This window comes from Moschus berezovskii, chromosome 15 (genome assembly GCF_049115385.1).
Source record: "Moschus berezovskii isolate FMDL1 chromosome 15, NW_MosBer_1.0, whole genome shotgun sequence".
Lineage (NCBI taxonomy): Eukaryota > Metazoa > Chordata > Mammalia > Artiodactyla > Moschidae > Moschus > Moschus berezovskii.
In genome coordinates, this window is record NC_142474.1 from 53,390,840 (window position 1) to 53,413,810 (window position 22,971).

At 39.0% G+C, this 22,971-nt stretch overlaps 1 protein-coding gene across 1 annotated transcript in view; it reads left to right on the top strand.

Annotated features, from left to right (window-relative positions):
• The window catches only part of CUBN (cubilin), a 271,996-nt gene that overhangs the window by 195,245 nt on the left and 53,780 nt on the right, over positions 1 to 22,971 (top strand). Inside the window, exons 49-57 of the mRNA XM_055429374.2 lie at positions 2,935 to 3,106; positions 4,183 to 4,389; positions 4,940 to 5,089; positions 6,149 to 6,270; positions 6,823 to 7,048; positions 8,734 to 8,921; positions 12,634 to 12,790; positions 14,680 to 14,829; positions 21,263 to 21,463. Of these exons, the coding sequence (XP_055285349.2) occupies positions 2,935 to 3,106; positions 4,183 to 4,389; positions 4,940 to 5,089; positions 6,149 to 6,270; positions 6,823 to 7,048; positions 8,734 to 8,921; positions 12,634 to 12,790; positions 14,680 to 14,829; positions 21,263 to 21,463 (1,573 nt within the window). The remainder of the gene's footprint in view (positions 1 to 2,934; positions 3,107 to 4,182; positions 4,390 to 4,939; positions 5,090 to 6,148; positions 6,271 to 6,822; positions 7,049 to 8,733; positions 8,922 to 12,633; positions 12,791 to 14,679; positions 14,830 to 21,262; positions 21,464 to 22,971) is intronic.

Below are 22,971 nucleotides of genomic sequence, written 5' to 3' on the forward strand. Positions count from 1 at the left end.
AAGGAAGCAAGCAAGGAAGGAAGGAAGTAAGGATTCTTCCTGAGATCTACAGGTTGCTCAAGGGTGGCTTTGAGCAAGCCACTTCTAGACCGATACCTCAGGCAGTGACCTAAGCATACCATACCTCCAGACTGGCTGCCTGTCTCACTCTGTGCCCAGATGGAAAAGTGGGAAAGCCACACCATCCCTTGTGCAGAACAATGAGCCGAATGCCCCATTGTATTCCTGCTTTTAGCACATTTTATGTCCTGAATTTCACATACCTCCTTCTTACCCCACTGTTTTCCAAGAGTTTTAGTTTCTCAGTTCAAAGAGGAGTAGTGGAGGAATGTGGAAACGGCCCTCTTGGTTCTCCTAAAAGCAGGGGTTTGCATGATAAATGATGCCTCACAATTCTTAGTCACTGTGATTTTACACTTAGGGCAGATGCTGGGGAAGAGACAAGGGCCATTGATCATAGTTTTGCACATATTATCCTTGTAGTTGCAAATAATACCTTTTGATTCTGGCAATGTGTTGCCCATTCCTGTTTTTAGAATCATTGAAATACTTCTCTCCTGTTTCCTATGCATTGTTTCGTGGTTTGGAATCAGAGGCATAATTTGAATCCCAATTTTATTATTACTGGCTCTTTAAGCTGTGGCAAGTGGCATTATCTTTCTGAATTCTGGTGTCTTAACCTGGAAAACAGGGGTAATATAGTATGTCTGCGAGGTTAGTTTGCTAATTAGATAAGGTAATCCAAGGGGTTATTAGTCGAGTCTGGCATGTTGTTTGTGCTCAGTAAATGATAAGAAATGTTGGGTCCATTCCTACGAGCTGGAAGACACTTTAAACCAGAAGCCCCCAAAGAGCTACATTTGATGATCAATTACAGTAGACAGAAAAGCATACAGCTTTTGTATGGAATACAGTATCCACCTCCGTAGCTCTTAATGTCGTATTCAGCCTCATTATTCCTAATTGTAAGCCATTCCAATCCTTTTTAAAAACAGAACTGTCACTCACTCCATATTTACTGTTTAGTTACTTCTAGATCTTTCTTGAGCTGTCCGAGATATCCACTTGGTTTTGGACAGAAGTGGAAGAATATTTTGCCAATTATCATAACCATGTGCATAACTGGAGTTGTTTAATTTTTTTTTTCTCTGACTTTTTTTTTTTTACTTTACATTATTGTATTGGTTTTGCCATACATTGACATGAATTTGCCCTGGGTGTACATATGTTCCCCATCTTGAACCCCCCTCCCCCCTCCCTCCCCATCCCACCGCTCTGGTTCATCCCTGTGCACCAGCCCCGAGCATCCTGTATCATGCATCGAACTTGGACTGGCAATTTGTTTCACATATGATAATATACATGTTTCAGTGCCATTCTCCCAAATCATCCCACCCTCGCCCTCTCCCACAGAGTCCAAAAGACTGTTCTATACATCTGTGTTTCTTTTGCTGTCTGGTATACAGGGTTATCGTTATCATCTTTCCAAATTCCACATATATGCATTAGTATACTGTATTGGTGTTTTTCTTTCTGGCTTACTTCACTCTGTATAATAGGCTCCAGTTTCATCCACCTCATTAGAACTGATTCAAATGTATTCTTTTTAATTGCTGAGTAATACTCCATTGTGTATATGTACCAAAGCTTTCTTATCCATTCGTCTGCAGATGGACATCGAGGTTGTTTCCATGTCCTGGCTATTATAAACAGTGCTGCGATGAACATTGGAGTACATGTGTCTCTTTCAATTCTGGTTTCCTCAGTGTGTATGCCCAGGAGTGCAATTGCTGGGTCGTATGGCAGTTCTATTTCCAGTTTTTTAAGGAATCTCCACACTGTTCTCCATAGTGGCTGTACTAGTTTGCATTCCCACCAACAGTGTAAGAGGGTTCCCTTTTCTCCACACCCTCTCCAGCATTTATTGCTTGTAGACTTTTGGATAGCAGCCATTCTGACTGGTGTGAAATGGTACCTCATTGTGGTTTTGATTTGCATTTCTCTGAATATGAGTGATGTTGAGCGCCTTTTCATGTGTTTGTTAGCCATCTGTATGTCTTCTTTGGAGAAAGAAGTCTGTTTAGTTCTTTGGCCCATTTTTTAATTGGGTCGTTTATTTTTCTGGAATTGAGCTGCAGGAGTTGCTTGTATATTTTTGAGATTAATCCTTCATCAGTTGCTTCATTTGCTATTATTTTCTCCCATTCTGAAGGCTGTCTTTTCACCTTGCTTATAGTTTCCTTTACTGTGCAGAAGCTTTTGATTTTAATTAGGTCCCATTTGTTTATTTTTGCTTTTATTTCCAATATTCTGGGAAGTGGGTCATGGAGGATCCTGCTGTGATTTATGTTTTAGGGTCCACAATACTCAAATACATTTTTAAAAGTTTAAACTTGTAAGAAAGTTGAAGCTTTGAATGCATAAGTAATTAGGAAAGAACTATTATATTGAGATTGATTTTTTAAAATCACTTTTCAAGGCATTTAAAAATATTTGATTTCTTCTGTACTTCAGTTCATCAGAGACTAATGCTTAAACCCTGTTTCCCAATGTCAAAGGTCCTGATGCATTGCTAAGAAAAACTGCTCCCCAGTGAACTCTGTGAACTAAGACGTAAGCTTGTTAGCATAGCTGCTTTACATTTTGAACACAGTTTCCAGCTGCAAAGAGCACAGCAGTTTTTTGTTTGTCACTATGTGGCAGGAGGGCATGACTGCAATGCTTCCATTTTTGTGCAATGACCCTGAGGGCACAAAATGCGCTGTGGGTGATGCAGTGGCTTGTGACCCTGGGTCAAGTGCCCATATTGTGAAATAATTTATTTTAGTTCAGAGTTTCCTTAGAAGGAAGCATGTCTAGGCTGGGAACATAAACTCCTAGGAAATACTCAGTAAGATGGGCTATGTCTAACGGTTAAACTGTTTTTTTCAACAGGTATTTAACGGCATTAGAAGTAACTCACCCCAGCTGGAGAAACTGTGCAGTAGTGTGAATGGCAGCAATGAGATCGAATCTTCAGGAAATACAATGAAGGTCGTTTATTTCACGGACGGGTCCAGGCCATACGGCGGCTTCACTGCTACCTACACATCCAGTGAAGATGCAGGTAATAGCAGCTGCTGTGAATACACCTGTGTTACAGTCTACATGGCAAGTGCCCTGCAACTGCTGCCAACAGCAGCAGAGTCATCCGTGTTCCCCTCAGAGATCAAGGTTACACCTAGAATTTTCCATGAAAGACAAACATAACCAGATAGAAAAACCCAACCAAAAAGCCCAAAAACAGAAAACAAAAACTTATCGTTTTGGAAAGAAAACTACTATTGTGAATTAGAAAAGTTAAAAAAAATGCTGTTGAAGAGCTTCTAGCTGAGTCCCATGCAGTGTCACCATTATAGATGATTGCCAGTCCCACAGCCCTTGGTCAGGTCTCTATCCTGAAAAAGGACAGAGATCTCTTGGAAGGTAGCTTACTCCCAGAGGGTAATTAATGCAACTGAAGACAGATTGTGCCATCTATCCAGATATAGACTTCCAGCATACATGAATGTGGGGTTCACATATGATATGGGATATTTAAAATTAAGCAAGATAATGGCCTTTCTACTGTAAATATCCTCCTACTTTCTGGATTGGTGTTATTATCTAAGAACTTTAAACTTTAGGAAGAGTGGAATTGAATTTAAAAAAAAAAACAACTTTATTTCATTAATACAAAGAGTATTCATTCCTCTTGAAAAGGAGCAAATTCATTGCAATGCCAGTGTTAAATATTATCTGTTTTATTCAAATAAATTCTCAGGTCAATTGGAGGATTCCTAATCAGAAGCCATCAGGGCCACCATTATATTTGGATACTGCTTTAAATGAAATATTAGTGAACAGTGGGCTCATATTAGAAGATACTGACTTAGCCAGACCTCACTCACCTAATCTACACCTTCAGGGAAATAAAGGAATTGCTTATTTCTGTGCATCTTTCTTTCTAAACTCACAGAAACAACTTCTGTAGTTGGTGTGATGAGCGAGCCCTTTGCCCACAACCCTGACTTCATCTGGAAAAACAAAGCAATAAAAAGAAAGACTTCAGTGGTTATTATAGTTATTTTTTTCTGTCGCATGTGCGTCTTCGCCTATGGCGTGAGTCTGACAACTAGTCTTTGTTGCCTTCTGTTTCCTCAGTGTGCGGTGGGTCCCTTACAAGTTTCCCTGAAGGAAACTTTACTTCTCCTGGCTATGACGGAGTCAGTAATTATTCAAGAAACCTAAACTGTGAATGGATGCTCAGCAACCCTAATCAGGGCAACTCCTCCATTTACATTCATTTTGAGGACTTTTATCTAGAAACTCACCAAGACTGTCAATCTGATGTCCTTGAGTTCCGAGTGGGTGAGTCCAATCAAGGAACACGTTCTCCCATTCATATCTACAACTTTCGCCTTTTGCCTGGAGTCCAGTGACCTCCCAGTGAAGGGAGTCGAGAACTGTAGTGTACATATGTAAGGTCCAGAAGAACACTGTTCAGACAAAACCATCATTCTGCATGTGTCCAGCTGAGGACAATATCTCCCATAAACAGAATGAGATGGATCAGTGTTGACAGCTAGACCCTAGGTTTTTAAGTTTTTACCAATTGTTTCTTTGTTTAAATATATGCTAAGAAATAATTATGAAAACATGAATTGGAACAAAATGGTGCCTAGGATAAAGAGATCCATACCGAAAAAAGCATTATTTTTCACCTTGTTTGAGGCACTCTTTCCTTTGTAGTTGAGAAAGACAGAAAGAGGATTTGTGAAATGTCTGCTACTAAACCAGAATTTGAATGTGCATCAGTGAATAGCTTGAAATGTTTTTATTATTATTTATTCTGATTGAATTTGTTAAATATATTTTTCAAAAGTTATATAAATGACACTCGGTGTCTTGTTCTGCTCAGGTAATGCCGATGGGCTTCTGATATGGAGACTTTGTGGATCTTCAAAACCTAGAATGCCATTGGTTATACCTTATCCAGAGGTATGGATACACTTTGTCACCAATGAGCGTGTAGAACATGTTGGATTCCATGCACAGTATTCCTTTACAGGTAAGACTGATGATAAGCTCTCCAACTCCAGTGATAAAACAATACATAAATTTTAAAATGATATTTTCCAGAAAGATCTCACATGTATTTTGTTAGATTTATTTCAAGGTTTATTTGTTGTTTTTGTTGGTAATGTCAATCAGACATTTTTATTTATACTTTCTACCCAGTTCTTTTTTTTTCAGACAACTCAAAATAATATTTTAATTGGTATAACAATTAAACAGAAAACTAGCAAGGATATATAAGGCCTGAACAACCAACTTAACCTGACATCTACAGAACACTTCCAGCAACAACAGTGGAGTACACATTCTTTTCAAGGGCACGTGTAATTCTCCAGTGCTGGCAATATAGCCAGTTCTTATAAGCAAACAGTTGACTGGGGAAAGGAGTGAGATTTCTTATCCACTCAGTCAACCAGGTTGCCAATTGGTTCTTCTTCATCAGACTGACAGAAAAGCATCAGACATCTGGAAGCATTATTTCTGTGGAACATCATACCATACTATGCTTTCAAAATGTATTTTTGTAAATTAGAAAATTTTTCAACTTTCTGTGCTCATGTACACTTTGATAGCTGACTACAGTACATGTGTTTATTGTCAAATGACAAAATGTTTAGTTATGGTACTGGTCATATTCTTCAAGCTTACATGTGTTTTCATGGGCCAAGTTTTTTCAAGAAAGCCATTGTTCTTTACGTTGTCCCTAGTGCATTTATTGTCAGGTGCATTTATTGCGTTTATTCTATGCTTATCCAAGTTTTTGCCATTTTTGGTTCATACAGTCTTCCTTCTCCTTTGTATCAAACTTGAGCCCACCTTCATTATGTGATTCCATTTAATTAACACTATATAAGATTCTGTTTATTTCTAATCGTCCATCTTTTTACTTTCAGTTTTACTTTGCTTTCATCTAATTTCATCTATTTATCCATTTAATGCCCTTTTTTAAAAATCATAAAGTGTGATGGCTGTAAGTAGTATTTACTTTGGCTTAACAGAATTTTGTGGGTTTTTTCCTATCTTATTGAGAAGTTTGCAAATCTAATTTCAGACTGTGGTGGAATACAGATAGGTGACAGTGGAGTGATCTCAAGTCCCAACTATCCATCTGCATACGACAGCTTGACCCACTGTTCTTGGCTGTTGGAAGCCCCACAAGGCCACACCATCAATGTGAGTATTGACGATTGGGTGAAATATTGATACTTCTGAAAATGCACAAGAAAAGTACTGTGTCCTGGGTGGAGACAGAGTTATTTTTAATAAGCAAGTGATTAGAATAGGCTTTAATCCTGCCATCAAATCATCTTCTCCCTAAAATTCTCTGATTGGAGTACATACATTGGCATCTACGCATTTATAATTAATGTAGGATGAAATATATTCCATTCTTTTTCAAGCACAGGAGAAGCTCTCTATAGAAGACCATTCTCCATCTGGAATAGAGATGCTTTCATGTTCTTGATATAAGTTGCCATCCCAGTCCAGGGGACTGAATATGACCCTAATGACTCCCATTCTGGGAGAAATATTCACTCTCAAAATTTCCCAGAGAAACTTCAATAAGAAAAAGTAGAGAAGGGCAAGGAGAATTAAATAAGATATGTAAATACAAAATTATATATATTAGAATGAAAGGATGCAGAGGACTTCAGTCTAACTCTACGTAGACAGGCTCATTTACAACTCAGAGTGTTTTCTCATTTCTTCTCTTTTCTCCTGCAGCTGACATTCAGTAATTTTGACATTGAAGCCCATGAAAACTGTGCCTGGGACTCTGTCACTGTGAGGAACGGTGGTTCCCCTGGATCACCCATCATAGGACACTACTGTGGAATTTTCAACCCAGGGACGATCCAGTCAGGTTCCAACCAGCTGGTGGTGATTTTTAATACAGACCATTCTATACAACATGGTGGATTTTATGCTACATGGAGCTCAGAGACTTTAGGTAAAAGAAATACTGTCTGCATTTACTGTCTTTTATCATCAATGTAGTTTTAAAATTTACTAACTAATCCAACAAGTCTATATTTTGTACCTACTCTGTCAGACTCAATTCTAAATTTTTACACTACATATGCCATCTCATGTAACAACGTTCTAAGGAAGACACACTATCGATCCACATTTTCTCCACTTGCATGGGTATAAGCAGGATAAATGGGTTGATAATCTGCCCAAGTCATGTAGCTGATAATCAGAAGACTTGAGTTTAAGTAAAGACAGCAGAGCCCAGAAACTTTGATTTTAATACTTCCACCATTTTAATTCCATAGGCAAAAGGTCACGGCACAGCTTGGGAATCACAAGTAATAGAAAATATGTGCTGGAATCACAAGTAGTTTAAGGTGTTTTGAGCTTGGAGGCAGGATGCAGACTGGTGAGTTGAGGGCAGGAAAAGCAGTCATCCACGTCCTGAAGATCTCCTGGAAAAGGAAATGGCAACCCACTCCACTATTCTTACTTGGAGAATCCCATGGACAGAGGAGCCTGGTGGGCTACAGTCTCTGGGGTCGCAAGAGTCGGATGCAACTTAGAGACTAAACCACCACCACCACATCCTGAAGAGCCTTGGCTTCTGAATTACCCCTCAGGCAATGGGGAGCTAGTTGAGTTTTGAGCAGCAAAGTGACAAGATAACATTTGTGATTTAGAATGAATGCTCTGTACAGGGCAAAACATAACAGATCTGGTTTCAAAGGATTGATTGTTGTAGCTGCAAACTATAAACTTCATGGAAATCCCCAGAAAATGTAAGACTTGCATTGGATACTTTTGATAGGGTCCCAGCATAGCCTTGCAATATCATAGAGGACAGTTATTTCTAGAAGAGTCAGGGAGTGATTAGGAAGCTCTTTGTGGAAAAGAGCTTTGATTCAAATTGTCCCTCAGTAACCCACTGGTTGCTGTTGGACTTGGAAGGGTGTTTGAGATGAACCCCAAGTTTCTCAAGGGTTTAAAAGCAAAAGATACAAAGAAAACTCTAACTTCATTTTAAGTTCACATATTTTTTTTTGTTGTCTCTTAAGAACATATTTTAATATTACAAAATAATTCTGGATTTTTCTTCCTTTTAATCCCTATAATTTAATTTTCATTCATTGGCATTTCAGTGTGAATGAACCAGGTTGCTTAATGGAAAGTTTTCCCCTCCTCAAAATCATTTTCTCCTGTTTATGTTAGATTAAAATTACTTGTTATGTATGTATGTTAGAGTAAAATTACAAATGAGTGTAGACTTGCACTCTCATGTGTTAGTGGCAGTGAAAAACAAAGCTTGAGATTGTTGGTCCACAAATATTAATACACCAGAGCCTCAAAGGGAGTAAAAATTATTGCTCTTGTTTGATGACAGAGTGGAAGTCTGTTCTCTTTTTGGCATGGATTAATGGGATCAGGTGAGTTCAGTACAGGGGTAACAAAACAGTAACAACTGAAGTTTCCTGTGACTTCACTGACCTTACATTTGCTGAGAGTCCTTGCTGTGGACCTGCCCTGACGGTCAGAGACTCATATATATGGAGAGACACACTGAAATCTCATTTAGAAATGTGTCTTCTCCAGAAGCCTTGGGTTTACCAAAATTGTTATATTCTTCACAAGGTGATGACTTTTTCCATGACAATTTTTCAGGCTGTGGTGGAGTACTTCATTCGAACAATGGTACAATCAGATCCCCTCACTGGCCTCAGAATTTTCCTGAGAACAGCAGATGTTCCTGGACAGTCATTACACACCAAAGTAAACACTTGGAGATCAGCTTTGACAACAACTTCCTCATCCCCAGTGGGGATGGACAGTGTCAGAACAGCTTTGTGAAGGTCAGTGTGCTTGTGTATTTAATTGGAGACAAGTTGGTTTCAGGAACGTAAACGTTTAGACTAGAAATGACTCATTGCTCTCAAAGTAGAAGGACAATTTCACTGCTTGGATTTCTTGAATGAAAAAGTGAGAAACCTCAACCACTGGGAGTTTAAAAAATGCTTTTTTGCATCTTGTATGTTCTGTCTCTGAGGGCCTGTACACCTTTTAGTGGAAAGAACATTGACCTGTACTCCACCTTCTTTGCATTTACTGCCTGTATGTTCCTCTCCGAGCCAATTAAACATTTAGGCTTTAAATCACTCAACTGTAAAACAAAGAGAATAATTCCTACTTTAGTAGGAATGTTTTTAGCATTAGTGGTGATATGATACAATAACATAAATAGTACTCAACACTTGGAATATAAAAACTACTCAATGAGTAGAAGTGGCAGCTCGGTGAGCCTTGGAGTTGGAGCTGCTCGATATCTTGAAGGTGATGGTACAGTAAGTCCTCTATGTATGAATGAGTTCCATCCGAAGAGTGTGTTTATAGGTCCAGTTTGTTCATTCAGTACAGTTCAGTTCAGTCACTCGGTCGTGTTCGACTTCTCACAACCCCATGAACTGCAGCACGCCAGGCTTCCTATCCATTACCAACTCCTGGAGCTTACTCAAGCTCATGTCCATCGACTCGGTGATGCCATCCAGCCATCTCATCCTCTGTCATCCCTTCTCCTCCTGTCTTCAATCTGTCCCAGCATCAGGGTCTTTTCCAGTGAGTCAGTTCTTCACATCAGGTGGCCACAGTATTGGAGCTTCAACTTCAGCATCATCCTTCCAATGAATATTCATCCTTCCAATGAATATTCAAGACTGATTTCTTTTAGGATAGACTGGTTTGATGTCCTTGCAGTCCAAGGGACTCTCAAGAGTCTTCTCCAGGACCACAGTTCAAAAGCATCAATTTTTTGATGCTCATTGGACCATAAAGGAAGTTGAGCTCCGAAGAATTTCTTCATTAGTCCAACAGTCAGCCTAGGTACCCAGCTAATACAATTGGTTATATAGTACTGTCATGTATTAGGTTTATAATACTTTTTACACAAATAGTACATAAAAAACAAACACAAAAATTAAACATCTTTAAAGCAGAGACATTACTTTGCCAACAAAGGTCCATCTAGTCAAGGCTATGGTTTTTCCAGTTGTCATGTATGGATGTGAGAGTTGGACTATAAAGAAAGCTGAGTGCTGAAGAATTGATGCTTTTGAACTGTGGTGTTGGAGACGACTCTTGAGAGTCCCTTGGACTGCAAGGATATCCAACCAGTCTATCTGAAAGGAGATTAGTCCTGAGTGTTCATTGGAAGGACTGATGTTGAAGCGGAAGCTCCAATACTTTGGCCACCTCATGCGAAGAGCTGACTCATTTGAAAAGACCCTGAGGCTGGGAAAGATTGAGGGCAGGAGGAGAAGGGGACGACAGAGGATGAGATGGTTGGATGGCATCACCGACTCAATGGACATGAGTTTGGGTAAGCTCCGGGAGCTGGTGATGGACATGGAGGCTTGGTGTGCTGCAGTCCATGGGGTTGCAAAGAGTCGGACGTAACTGAGTAACTGAACTGAACTGAACTGAATCTTACAGTACAGTACCTTGAAAAGTACAATAGTACCAGCTACATCACCGCTGCTATTATGCTTGCTTCTGGATATCCTGGACTTGAAATAAAGATACTGCACTACTGTACTCTATATAGTACTGTACAGTAAAATACACAAAAGCACAACCACTTGTAAAGGATACAGGCACATGACAGTTTATACAGGACATGTGAACTGAGTTATGTGGTTGGACATGTGAATACACGTTCGTTTCTTTAAAAGTTCACAACTTGAAGGTTTGTGTGTAGGGGACTTACTCTCTAAACTGGTGTATAACCAAATGTATATACACACATGTATGAATACAAGTGACACTGGGAAATTGAGAAAGATAGGTGGACTGTATCAAGTCCACCTCCTGGTTATGATATTAATTATAGTTTTACGAGATGTCAGTATTAGAGCAAACTGGGAAATGTGTACCAGTGATTCCTCTATGTCTTACAACTGCATGTGAATCTTGCTGCTGCTGCTGCTGCTGCTAAGTCACTTTAGTCGTGTCCGACTCTGTGTGACCCCATAGACAGAAGCCCACCAGGCTCCCCCGTCGCTGGGATTCTCCAGGCAAGAACACTGGAGTGGGTTGCCATTTCCTTCTCCAATGTGTGAAAGTGGAAAGTGAAAAGTGAAAGTGAAGTCGCTCAGTCGTGTCCGACCCTTAGCGACCCCACGGACTGCAGCCTACCAGGCTCCTCCATCCATGGGATTTTCTAGGCAATAGTACTTAGGTACTCAATAAACATAATTTTTAAAAAAAAATCACTTGAGTGATAAAATATCACATGCAGCCAGGCTGAATTGTACAAACCTTAAGAAAAGTCAGAAAGGCTGAATTGTACAAACCTTAAGAAAAGTCAGAAAGTTTTTGCCAGTTTTGTAACAGTTTGTATATCTAATATTTAAGAGTTCTAGGTCATAGAGCCAGTGAAATGAGATCTTGATTGATACAGCAGCAATGAATATTTAATAACTCCTTACCATTATTATCATGATAACACCTATGTTCTGGGCCAAAAGGTAAAGATGTCAGATCCATAATTAATGACTTCAGGAAAGCATAAGCCTTTGAGGATTCTTGAAGTTCCTTATTGAAGAAGTTGAGATGCTTTCATAAAAGTTTTAGCTCTGATCATTTTGCTTTTTCCATGATGTTTGTAAAAAAGAATATATGCAAAAAAAAAGAGTATATGCAGATCTCTCGGTAAATCATGTGTATAATTTTACAGAATTAAAAATACACACAGGACAAATGTGGATAGAAAACTTCTGTATAGTGTTTCCCTGGATAGTTAAGGGCAGGGAGTGGGAGGACATAAAGGGGATGTTAGGAAAAATGTGGGTGTACATTTCTTTCCTGATGCTTATTTTGATCTTAGATATTTGGCAGAATATCCTCACTCTTATTCTCAGTAGTTCCAGCCCCATGCACCTCCCATATCTCATACATGGCAAATATAATCTGACTTCAGTAAGCTGACTAACAGCAGGATATGCAGTGTTTGAAAATCACTTTAAATGATATGACCTTGAAGAGCTGATAGTAAATCTGTGCTCTGCTTTGGTCTCCCTCACACTTCTTCTGGGCCAATTTGCTAATAGAAATGTCTATAACGGCTTGATGTGTTTTGGCGTTGTTCAAGGAACTTTCCTGCAAGTGATAAGAATGAGTAATTCAATGTGAAGGAAATGTTGAGTAGTCAAGTAAGACCAATCCAAACCCAATGCCCTTCTTGCCTTCTTGGGCTAGGTAATCCTTAGTTGGGGGTTGGGCAAGTTCAGTTAGATCAGGTCAACTAGGAGAAGGCAAGAGGAAATGGCCTAGCTACACAAAAATGAGCACAGTCTCCTTGGAAGAGTCAAGAATGGGCTGTGCTATTAAAAAAAAAACAAAAAACAGCTTAAATGGTTCGCAAAAGAAAATACTGTAGATACGCATCTGTTTTATTTATCATTATGTTTTGGTCTCTATACATCTGAGTGCCCGTTGTGTTCCAGCCTGAGCACATTTAACCATTGACCAGGAAAAGCCTGGGGCATTAAGTCCTGTTTCTGGCTCTGTTAGGTGTGGGCGGACACTCAGGAGTCCAGCCAGACCCTGTTAGCCACAAGCTGCGGGAACATGGCCCCGGGGCCCATCACCACGCCCAGAAACGTCTTCACTGCTGTGTTCCAGTCTCAGGAGGCCCCAGCTCAGGGCTTCTCTGCTTCCTTCGTGAGCCGTAAGTAGTACAGAATGAGGGGGTCCTTGAAAGGGCGTGGCTGCCATGGGCAGACCTGGTCTGCTCCATGGTTGCTTAGAACCCTGGGGAAGGGCTTGAGTGAATCAGTCACCTGATCCCAAGAGTGCACCCTTCCTTCCAGTTCATTGAGAATGGAACCGAATTCACCCGTAGCTCACTAAAGAAATGATGTAGAAGGCCTGAGTGACACTGGTGAATGTCATAAATGGACCCTGAAATCTGCAGTGAGGCAGGAATTGAGCCAAAGTCCAGGAGGCCTCATTAGTAGCCAATCAGCGTGTCTGGCTTGCAGCACTTACCTGTCTGCATGGGACTCACTTGGGGCTGTAAAAACACGGGCTTCACCCCAAGTTTGTCTGAATTCAGAATTTCCCTGGCCAAGGACTTACATGTTTTAGTTTCTCACCCAGATGATTCTCATGTTCAGTCAACCTTGACAGTCACCTTCCTAAGGTTTTCTCTTCCTTCTCTGATGGCTACTCCTACCAGGTAGAATAGTGAGGCATGGAGTTTTCAAGACTGAGACACAGTGGTGCATATGATTATTGACTGAATTAAATCAGGTAGCCACTATTTACAAACCATTGTTTAGGAAGAAGTCTGATGAAAGGAACTGGAGGAAATAACACAGTGAACAAGTATCCAGACATGAATAAGAGGGTGGTGTAAGGGAATTAATGAAAGGCACCCCAGACCTGATTTTAGGCCTTTACTTGGTTCATTGTATTTGTGTATGTGTGTGTGTTTAACAGTTTAAAAGAATACTGATGTTTTCTGTCTATGTTAGATAGGGAGTGTGTGGATTAACTAGTTAGTGGTTATAGAAAAATAAATGTCATTTTATTTATTAAAAATAAAAGGTAGTTCTTTTTATTTCTAACACCAGGGAATCATGTGAGAAATTGTTAAAGAGTTGGGATTAGTAAATTCAACCATTTTATAAAGCAGGTATTATTTTTACAGTCGTATTACAATGGTAATGAGAAGAACATGTTTTTCTATAATATAATACAGTACTTAAAAACTTCAGTGTACTGATCCGGCATTGATCACTTCTCATCAGTTTTATTCCTTTAGCTACATGAATCCTCTTCAATCTTTGCTAAGTTATCCTTTACTATCTTAAAATTGTGAGAGTTGCAGTGGATGTGTGGGAAATTTTCTACTTAGCCCAAAATTCTGCAACATTTTCTAAAAAATATATTGTTCTAATCTTGCATGCATACTTATTTTTAAATCAGAGCTCCATTCTTTTAGTTACCATTGCTTCCATTTGGAATGTCTCAGAGAATATATCTTTAGAGCAGCAGTCCCCAACCTTTTTGGCATCAGGGACCAGTTTCATGGAAGACAGTTTTTCCATGGATTGGCGTGAGGGATGGTTTTGGGATGATTGCTGCTGCTAAGTCACTTCAGTCATGTCCGACTCTGTGTGACCCCATAGACGGAAGCCCACCAGGCTCCCCTGTCCCTGGGATTCTCCAGGCAAGAACACTGGAGTGGGTTGCCATTTCCTTCTCCAGTGTGTGAAAGTGAAAATTAAAAGTGAAGTCGCTCAGTCGTGTCCGACCCTTAGCGACCCCATGGACTGCAGCCTACCAGGCTCCTCCGTCCATGGGATTTTCTAGTCAAGAGTACTGGAGTGGCTTGCCATTGCCTTCTCCGATGATTAAAGCGCATTAAATTTATTGTGCACTTTATTACTATTATTATTACATCAGCTCCACCTCAGATCATTAGGTGGTAGATCGCAGAGGTTGGGGACCCTGGTTCTAGAGAGCTTAGGAAAGTTGAGGCTTTCCTCACTGATGAAGAGTTACTGTCTGGGAGAACAAATGTTCTGAAAATACCTTTTTCTTCCCATGTAGGATGTGGGAGAAATTTCACTAGCCCTTCAGGTTATATCGTTTCTCCAAACTACCCAAAGCAATATGACAACAACATGAACTGCACCTACATCATAGAGGCCAGTCCTCTGTCCGTGATCCTCTTGACTTTGGTGTCTTTCCATCTGGAAGGTAAGTTTATTTTTATGTAAATTACAGTTGGTTCTAAATAAATGAATGAGCAATAAGTAGAGGCCAAGATTGTCTAAAAATCACCATTTGAGGAAAACATGAAAAATGTGAGAGTGGAGTTGATGTAAACTTGAAGAAAATTCCATCCAGTATTTGAAGAACATACATATCATCCTATATATTCCATCTAGAGGTTAAAAAATAATAATAATGCAAGAGCTTTAAGAACACAAGCATCACGTAAATGGCCTAAAGAAAGTAAGTCTGAAATCTATTACATGTTAATCATGGTTTCTAATTTATTCATTTGTATTTATTCCACACAGGTACATGTACCTACACACAGTCATACACATGTGTGCGTGCAAGCATGTGCGCGCGCACACACACACACAGAAACTTCACCTCTGAGTCAAAGTATCAATAGGTACTCCATAAATGTTGAGTGAACGAATTATTGACATTAATAAATATCTGTGATCTAGTTCCATGAAATATAACTGTGAGATACCCTTTCCTCTCCTTTTTCACCCTCGTCAGTTCCACAGGGATTGGGAAACTGCTAACCATAGCGCCCCTTTGGGCTTACTCCTGACTGTTGGCAAAGGGGCCATTGGAGCTGTGGTTTGAGTTGGGTCCTAACTACATTTGACGCAACTTGATATTTAATTGGGTGGTATCACACCACAGAGAAAAGATGGGCACCTTCAACCACTCAGTCATTTTAATATTTTTAACAAATTAACTTTTCATTTCTAAATCACAATTAATTTGTACATTTGACAAGCTTCATCTGTCCAACCAAAATTTGCTCTGTTTGGGTTGGTCTCCCATGGCATGTAAAGTTAAATCTGGCAAAATGTTCTACAATATTCAGCCTCCCGAAAATTTATGTCTCATAAAAATAAAAATGACATGTCAGTACTCATATGTTGATAAATTACACAAAGCCTCTCTCACTGGATCCTTTTTCTATGACCTTGTTTTCCTATATCTCTACATATTGTAGTTTCTGACAAGTGTTTGCTGGAAAATGCCAAGTATGCATTGATGTCTGTCACTGTAAAAATGGACTAAGAAGTAAAATAGAATCTTCCCAGCATTTCCTAGCACAAAATTCCAGTAATATAAAAAGATGTTCATGATTTTAAAGTATTCATATTAGGGGATGGTAAAGCAGTTTATATAAAAGATCCAATTTTTTAATTTAAAATAAAGTGTGGGAATAAAATCTGTAAGACTATTAAGTAGTACTTTAAAAGTTGTTACTATGGTGTCATAGATTGATAGGTGATATTTATTTCCTTCTTTATACCTTTCCGTTTTCTTTTAGAGTTAAAAACTATCAAAAACTTTTTAAAAATTGAAGTATAATATGTAACATTATATTGGTTTCAGGTGTACAACGTAATATATAAATATATATATTTCAAAATGATCACCATGATAAGTCTAATTCAATTCATCACCATACATTATACCTTTTGTATTATTTTTATAATTGAGACAAAGTTATTTTAATAAGATGGGGAGAAACATGTGGCTTGGATTGTGCACCTATATGTGCATTTGATCTCATTAAATTCCATAAACATGAGAATGTCATAGGCAAAATAATTTAGACTAAAAAAAGATGATCCTGTCAAATATACTATATGAAAGAGCCACACACAGCACTGCCAAAACCAATGGTATGTATATGATTAGAAGGCAACCTATATTTATATATAAACTCCCTGAGTTTAGTTGACCAGGTAGGGTAAAGGGCTGAGCTAACTGTGGACTACCTGACCTGGGATGGTGGCTATTTTAATATTTTAGGATGGGTTTCAATGCCAGAATGGCCACTTACTAATGACTTTGTACAAACTACTTAATCTTTCTGATAATCACTGTAATTTTTGCAAAAATATAAAATAGTACTTGTGAAAGTCAGATCATACCTGTAGAAACGTATCTTGTGAATGATAACTCACCAGAGTGGCCATTTAAAAAATATTTATTATTTAAATTTATTTATTTGGCTGCACTGGGTCTTAGCTGCAGCATGCGGAATCTAGTTCCCCAACCAGGGATAGAATCAGGTCCCCCTGTGTTAGGAGCTCAGGGTCTTAATGACTGGACCACCAGGGAAATCCCAGAGTGGCCATTGTTTTGTTCTTTTTGCTGCCACCAGGATCTTTTTGCTGCCACCAGTCAGGATCTCAGACACACCCTTAACATGAGTCATCTGTGAACAGATATTTGGTTTTTCCAGATTCAGTGATTTCTTCTTTACTGATGGATTTGCTCAGAATTGCCCAGTTGAAAAGATTACTCTTTGTGTAAGATCATATCCTTATGATGATGTCTTGTGACATTTCTAGTGTTACACATACTCAGCATTTCCAAACTGCTTAGTGAGTCATTTTCTGGCTTAGATTAAATGAATCATGATGATTCCCCAAAAGGGCAACATTAATCAGATTTACTTTATAATTAGATTCTTATCATTTAATCATATCCATACCATAGTTCATTGAATATCATCAGCAAGTTAGAGATCCATTAGCTACAGTAAAAATAACCTTCCACCCCCTTCTAAATGAGCCTCAAGAATTCATGTGCAGCATATTGTGGTAAAACTGAGAAAGAATTGCTCTCAAGAAAAATCAGAGCCTGTCTATAGGAACACTCATCTTCCTAGCTGCTAGAGGTCATAGAACCGTTTCTGAAAGATTCTGTCCAAAGTATTTCTGAGTGCAAGCAGCCAGCAGAGCCTGTGTTGACTGGGTGGAGATGAACATTCTGTTTCTGCTTTTTTTGGTGGTCCATTGACACAAAAGTTGAATTTGTCAAGGAAAAAATGAGCTACTCCAGGCTATGAATTACTACAGGGAAACACCCTTGTCCATACGCTGTGTCTACTAAACACTGACAACTGGTTAGGAAAGATTTTACCTTTCAGGCTAGTTGAGTGCTTTTTGACGCTTTTCCTACAGAGAGGTTACAAATGTTCACTGACCTACTTTCTACTAAAATGAGTTGCTCTGAAAGCATGTTATGGTATTTTATGTTGGCCTAGGATTCTCTTTCTCCTTATTCTTACATTTCCAATACTAGTCATTCTATGAACTACATACTTTTCTATACGATCACTACTGAACTATAAAAATTTCAGGGAAGTCAAAAGTCATAGCAGAAATTTCTCTTTGAGCTCTTACAAGACTTTTAAAGTTACCTCAAGACTAAAATGGTTCTTGGTATTCTTAACAGTGGCTTCCAAAACTGTGAAATAAAAATAGAAATTTGACAAATTCAAAATGCTACTTTGGTCAAAAAGAAAACAGCAAAAACAGACAAAATATGAGAAAGTATGAGAGAGAAACCTGTAATGTTTACACTTATTTTGGACTCAGGTGTCATCAAATATTCATTTTACTTTCCCAAATACTGAACAGTCTAAAAGTATATTTTTCTTTTCTCATTATTCCCATGGCCAAGCCAAGGTGCCAGGAGGATTATAGGCCTTTTTTCTTTTTTAACTTTATAGAAGAAAAAAACACTTCACAGATGAGGTAACCTAAGGCAAACCTTCGGAGAAGGCAATGGCAAGCCACTCCAGTACTATTGCCTAGAAAATCCCATGGATGGAGGAGCCTGGTAGGCTGCAGTCCATGGGGTCGCTAAGGGTCGGACACGACTGAGCGACTTCACTTTCACTTTTCACTTTCACACATTGGAGAAGGAAATGGCAACCCACTCCAGTGTTCTTGCCTGGAGAATCCCAGGGATGGGGGAGTCTGGTGGGCTTCCGTCTATGGGGTCACACAGAGTCGGACACGACTGAAGTGACGCAGCAGCAGTAAGGCAAACCTTTGCCTTCTGTGTCTTGGTTTCTCTATCATTAAAATTGCATAATGACTGATTCACCTTGGCGAGAATGAGGGGTTTTCTTAACTAAAAAAATGCCACGTCTAGGCAAATGGGCCTTCCTGGTGGCTCAGAGGTTAAAGCGTCTGCCTCCAGTGCGGGAGACCCGGGTTCGATCCCTGGATCGGGAAGATCTCCTGGAGAAGGAAACGGTAACCCACTTCAGTTATTCTTGCCTGGAGAATCCCACGGACGGAGAAACCTGGTAGGCTACAGTCCACGGGATCGCAAAGAGTCGGACACGACTGAGCGACGGAACGGACGGAGGCAAATTCTAAACTCAGTTTTTCTCAGATCCAGAGTATCTCTTGATAAGAACTGAATAGAGAATAATCCCTTGACACAGAAAACGGGGAGAACAGCGCAAAGGTTTTCTGCTTTCTGTCTTCCAGAGATGGTCTCAAAGGTCCCACAAGTAACAGAGCTAGACTTCCAGAGCAGCCAGTTGGCAAATCCTATGTAATATTTGCCTTAACTTTCCTTCATTAACTTATAAGTTCTGGTTTACAAGCTATGCATAATAGAAAGCCAAAAGGAAAAACAAGAGAAAATTTGGTTTCAGATTTTTTTTCCTTTTGCCCTTTTTTCCCAAGAAGCAGGATAAGTGACTTTTTCTACCTTAGTTCACATTTCCCTTCCGTTCAAACTAAATTTATTTATTTATTTATTTATTGGAGGCTAATTATTTTACAATATTATATTGGTTGGTTTTGCCATACATTGACATGAATCCACCCCGGGTGGCATCATGCAGATACTTACCACTTCTTTTCTTTACTTCCACAATTGTTTCTCAAGAAATCAAAAAGTAGGCCCATTTCACAATTCACTACTTTAGAAAGCATTGAGCAATGGTTCTTCTGAAATAGTTCCTGTTGATGTTTTATGCAAATTGGTCAAGCTCCACCTGAGACAGTATAGTTGTGTGAGGTCCCATAATAAGACCTTGACCTTCACACTCTGCCAAGCTGATCTCTGTACCGGGACCTGCTTCTCCTTCCCAGGGGATCGTCCTCCACTGAGGAGTTCAGCCTGAAGCTACTCAGCGCTGCCTCCAATTCACACCCCTCTCCCGAGAGCCCTCTGCTATTTAACTGGGAAGACTTTAGCATATCTATAATATTATACTATTTCAACAAAAAGGATTTCCCACTATTTCTAGTCTTCTCTTAAATCTCTGCCTCTCTATGACTCTGAAAGAAAATCGAAGTCTGTATCTAAATTCCACAAGTTTCTATTATTTGCCGAATTACTCATCCTTGGCGTCCTTTCAGTTCTCTCCAAGTTCATGGAATCATGATGAAATCCAGAATTGAACATTGCTCTCTGTAATGAAGCCCAGAATAATGTGATGAAAATTATATTTCAAGACATTAGATAGAGCTTTACCCATTTCAAATATTCCGTGTGCTTTCCAGTTTTTCAGGAGGATAGAAAATAGACATAAAAACAAATCATGGAGGATTATTTTATACTCAAAGATTTCAATAGTAAATATTCATCAAATCACAGACTGAAGATCAAAATCAGAGTGGCTGTAGTGCCTTGTCCCATGACCTGAGCTCTTGTCCATGAAAAAGTGTCATTCCATTTCAGGGAACTACTCTTCCTGACAAGTTTTTACATGTCTGATTGAATGCTACCACCTGGCCATTAACTCAACTTTGAAATTCATCTTGCTCCTTGAAGAACTTTTTTTAAACCTTGACTAAGTTCTTTTCTCTCCCTAGAAGACAATCATCTATTTGCATTTAACTATATTCCACTTGGAAATTTTGTGTATACTTTGATTGTATATTCATACAATTCCCATATGATTATGGAAAAGTTTAATCTTCTTACGGTTTTGTCACCAAGTGTCTTCCCATTGAAGAATCAGTGATATTTTGATCTCATGCAGTGAGGTGATACGCAGAGCTCTACTGACATAGATTTGTGCCCAGTTACAAGCATTTCTATTCCATTCTTCATGGTAGAATTCCCTTATCTGTGTATGAACTTCACTGTTACAGCCAAGTTTCTCACTAGCAGCACTTTAGCATTTGGGGTGGGGTCATTCTTGTGGTGGGAGGGCAGGGGGCCTGGGTGGCTGCCCTGAGCCTTATAGCATATTTAGCAGTATCCATCTACCCCCTCCATGTCAGTGGCATGCCCCAACATGACAGCAAAAAAAAAAAAAATGTCTTCAGATATTGTGAGATGTCAATCAGAAGGCAAAATTGTCTCCTATTTATAATCATGGAATTAAAGGAGTCATTTTATAAGAAAGAAAATTCTGGATTGTTTCAAAATAGGATTTACTTCTTATAAAGGTCTACCTGTTTCCTCATACCTGTGCTTACTTTGTAACTAGGGTGAAAGTAACCTTCAGGAAACTGAGTTAAACAGTGACTTATCAAAATGACTGTTGATTTTAATTTCTGTGTAAATTGCATGAATCTTCCTCACATTTTTGTGTGATCATTTACATTGCTTCCGATTATTATTTATGTTGCTTCTGGTTGTTCCCTGCCCTGAACAGCTCACTCCGCAGTAACGGGAAGCTGTGTCAACGACGGCGTGCACATCATCAGGGGTTACAACTTGTCTTCCGCGCCTTTAGCAACCCTATGTGGGGAGGACAGCCTGTCCCCTCTCACCGTCTCTGGTCCAGTGCTGCTGAACTTCTACTCAAACGCACACAACACGGACTTGGGATTCAAGTTTTCCTATAGGATAACTTGTGAGTGACCGTAATGATGTAGTTTGGAATTTTCTTTTTTTTCTTGAGCAATTTCCACAGGAGATTTAATTGTGATTCATACATGACCAACTTGAAGATTCAGAGCCTTTAAGGGGAAAAGTTATTAATTAGATACATGGTCTAAAAATACTTAGGTATTTTCCTTTTTAAAATGGGGAGGCCCTTTTTCATACACTTTGACAGAACTACTCTTTGAAAATCAAATGGAAGATAGAGATTTATTTTTGATCATTTAAGTTAGAATGAATAGCCACCTTTAGTTGTTTGTATGTAGCGTAAAGTAACTTTTTTGACTTTCACTCTGCTGAAAGGCAATGCTTTATAAATTTAGAAAAAATGTAAGGGATGTTTTTATAGTCTTCTGGTAAGAAAGAGATTTTTTTTTTTAGCAATATGTGAAAAGCACAAGTAAACAAAAAGATTGATGTATTCAACTATGTGATAATTTGCAACTTCTCTATATCAAAGGGAAGATGAAAAGTCACAGATTGGACAAAGATCTTTGCAGCTACCAAGATCTTTTCAGTTTTTAGTAGACAGCTTGATCAATGTTTGTTTGAAAATCATAAGACTCCGCTTCCCTGTTTTGAATGGTCTTTTCCTCTCCTGCAATAAACTTGGTTGGTTTGCTAACAGCAAATTTTTCCCCTGTGTCATACCAACTCCAATAATAACATGAGCCAGAAAAAGATCTTGCAGAATGTTTGTTTGATCTTTACTTGACGAAACCCATTGCTAAAGGTAGAAAGTCAAATCATTTTCTTTAAAAAAAATTATTGTTCCCATCCACAGAGGAGACTGAAAATGTTTATTTACTCATGAAGAAGGCCTTCACAATGTGTCCACATTAGCTGCCACCCAAGTCCTGAGCCTATTTGTAATGTATGATTTTGTGTGGTTCTGGGTTCTGTTGGCACAAACAGAATAGAACCATGAACATCCTTCCCCCAGTTGTCTGCTGAGTAAGGATAAGGGGTGGTTTGTTTCATTCTTTTGCTTTAGCTAGTGTTATGGAGAGTTTCCTGCCTGCTTAATATTCTTTTAGTCTTCAATCCCTCATTTTCCTAAAACACTGTGTGAAGGGTTCATGTTATCTATTCTGAGAATCTCATTTAAAGAGGGTTATTGATATTGAAATTTCAGATCCTGACAATGGACAAATTTAGGAGTTATTTAGGCATAGTTTTCAGAGACCACATAATTGTGTACAAGATGAAATAGAATAATGGCTACACAAATCTAACATTTAACTCACTGCAGATGTACCCAGAGGTCTCAGCACATGAATACTTATGGGCACAGAGGATAGTTTTCTCTGCAAGGTGGACTCAGCTGAGACAAAATAAACAAACAGACAAATAAATAAATAACCTTTATAACCTTAAATGGGAGCCACTATTTGGTTATCATTTCTAACAGATGTAAATGGAACACATCCATTGACAGTGTATCATCAAAGTATAGTAACCTTACTGTAATTTTAGAAT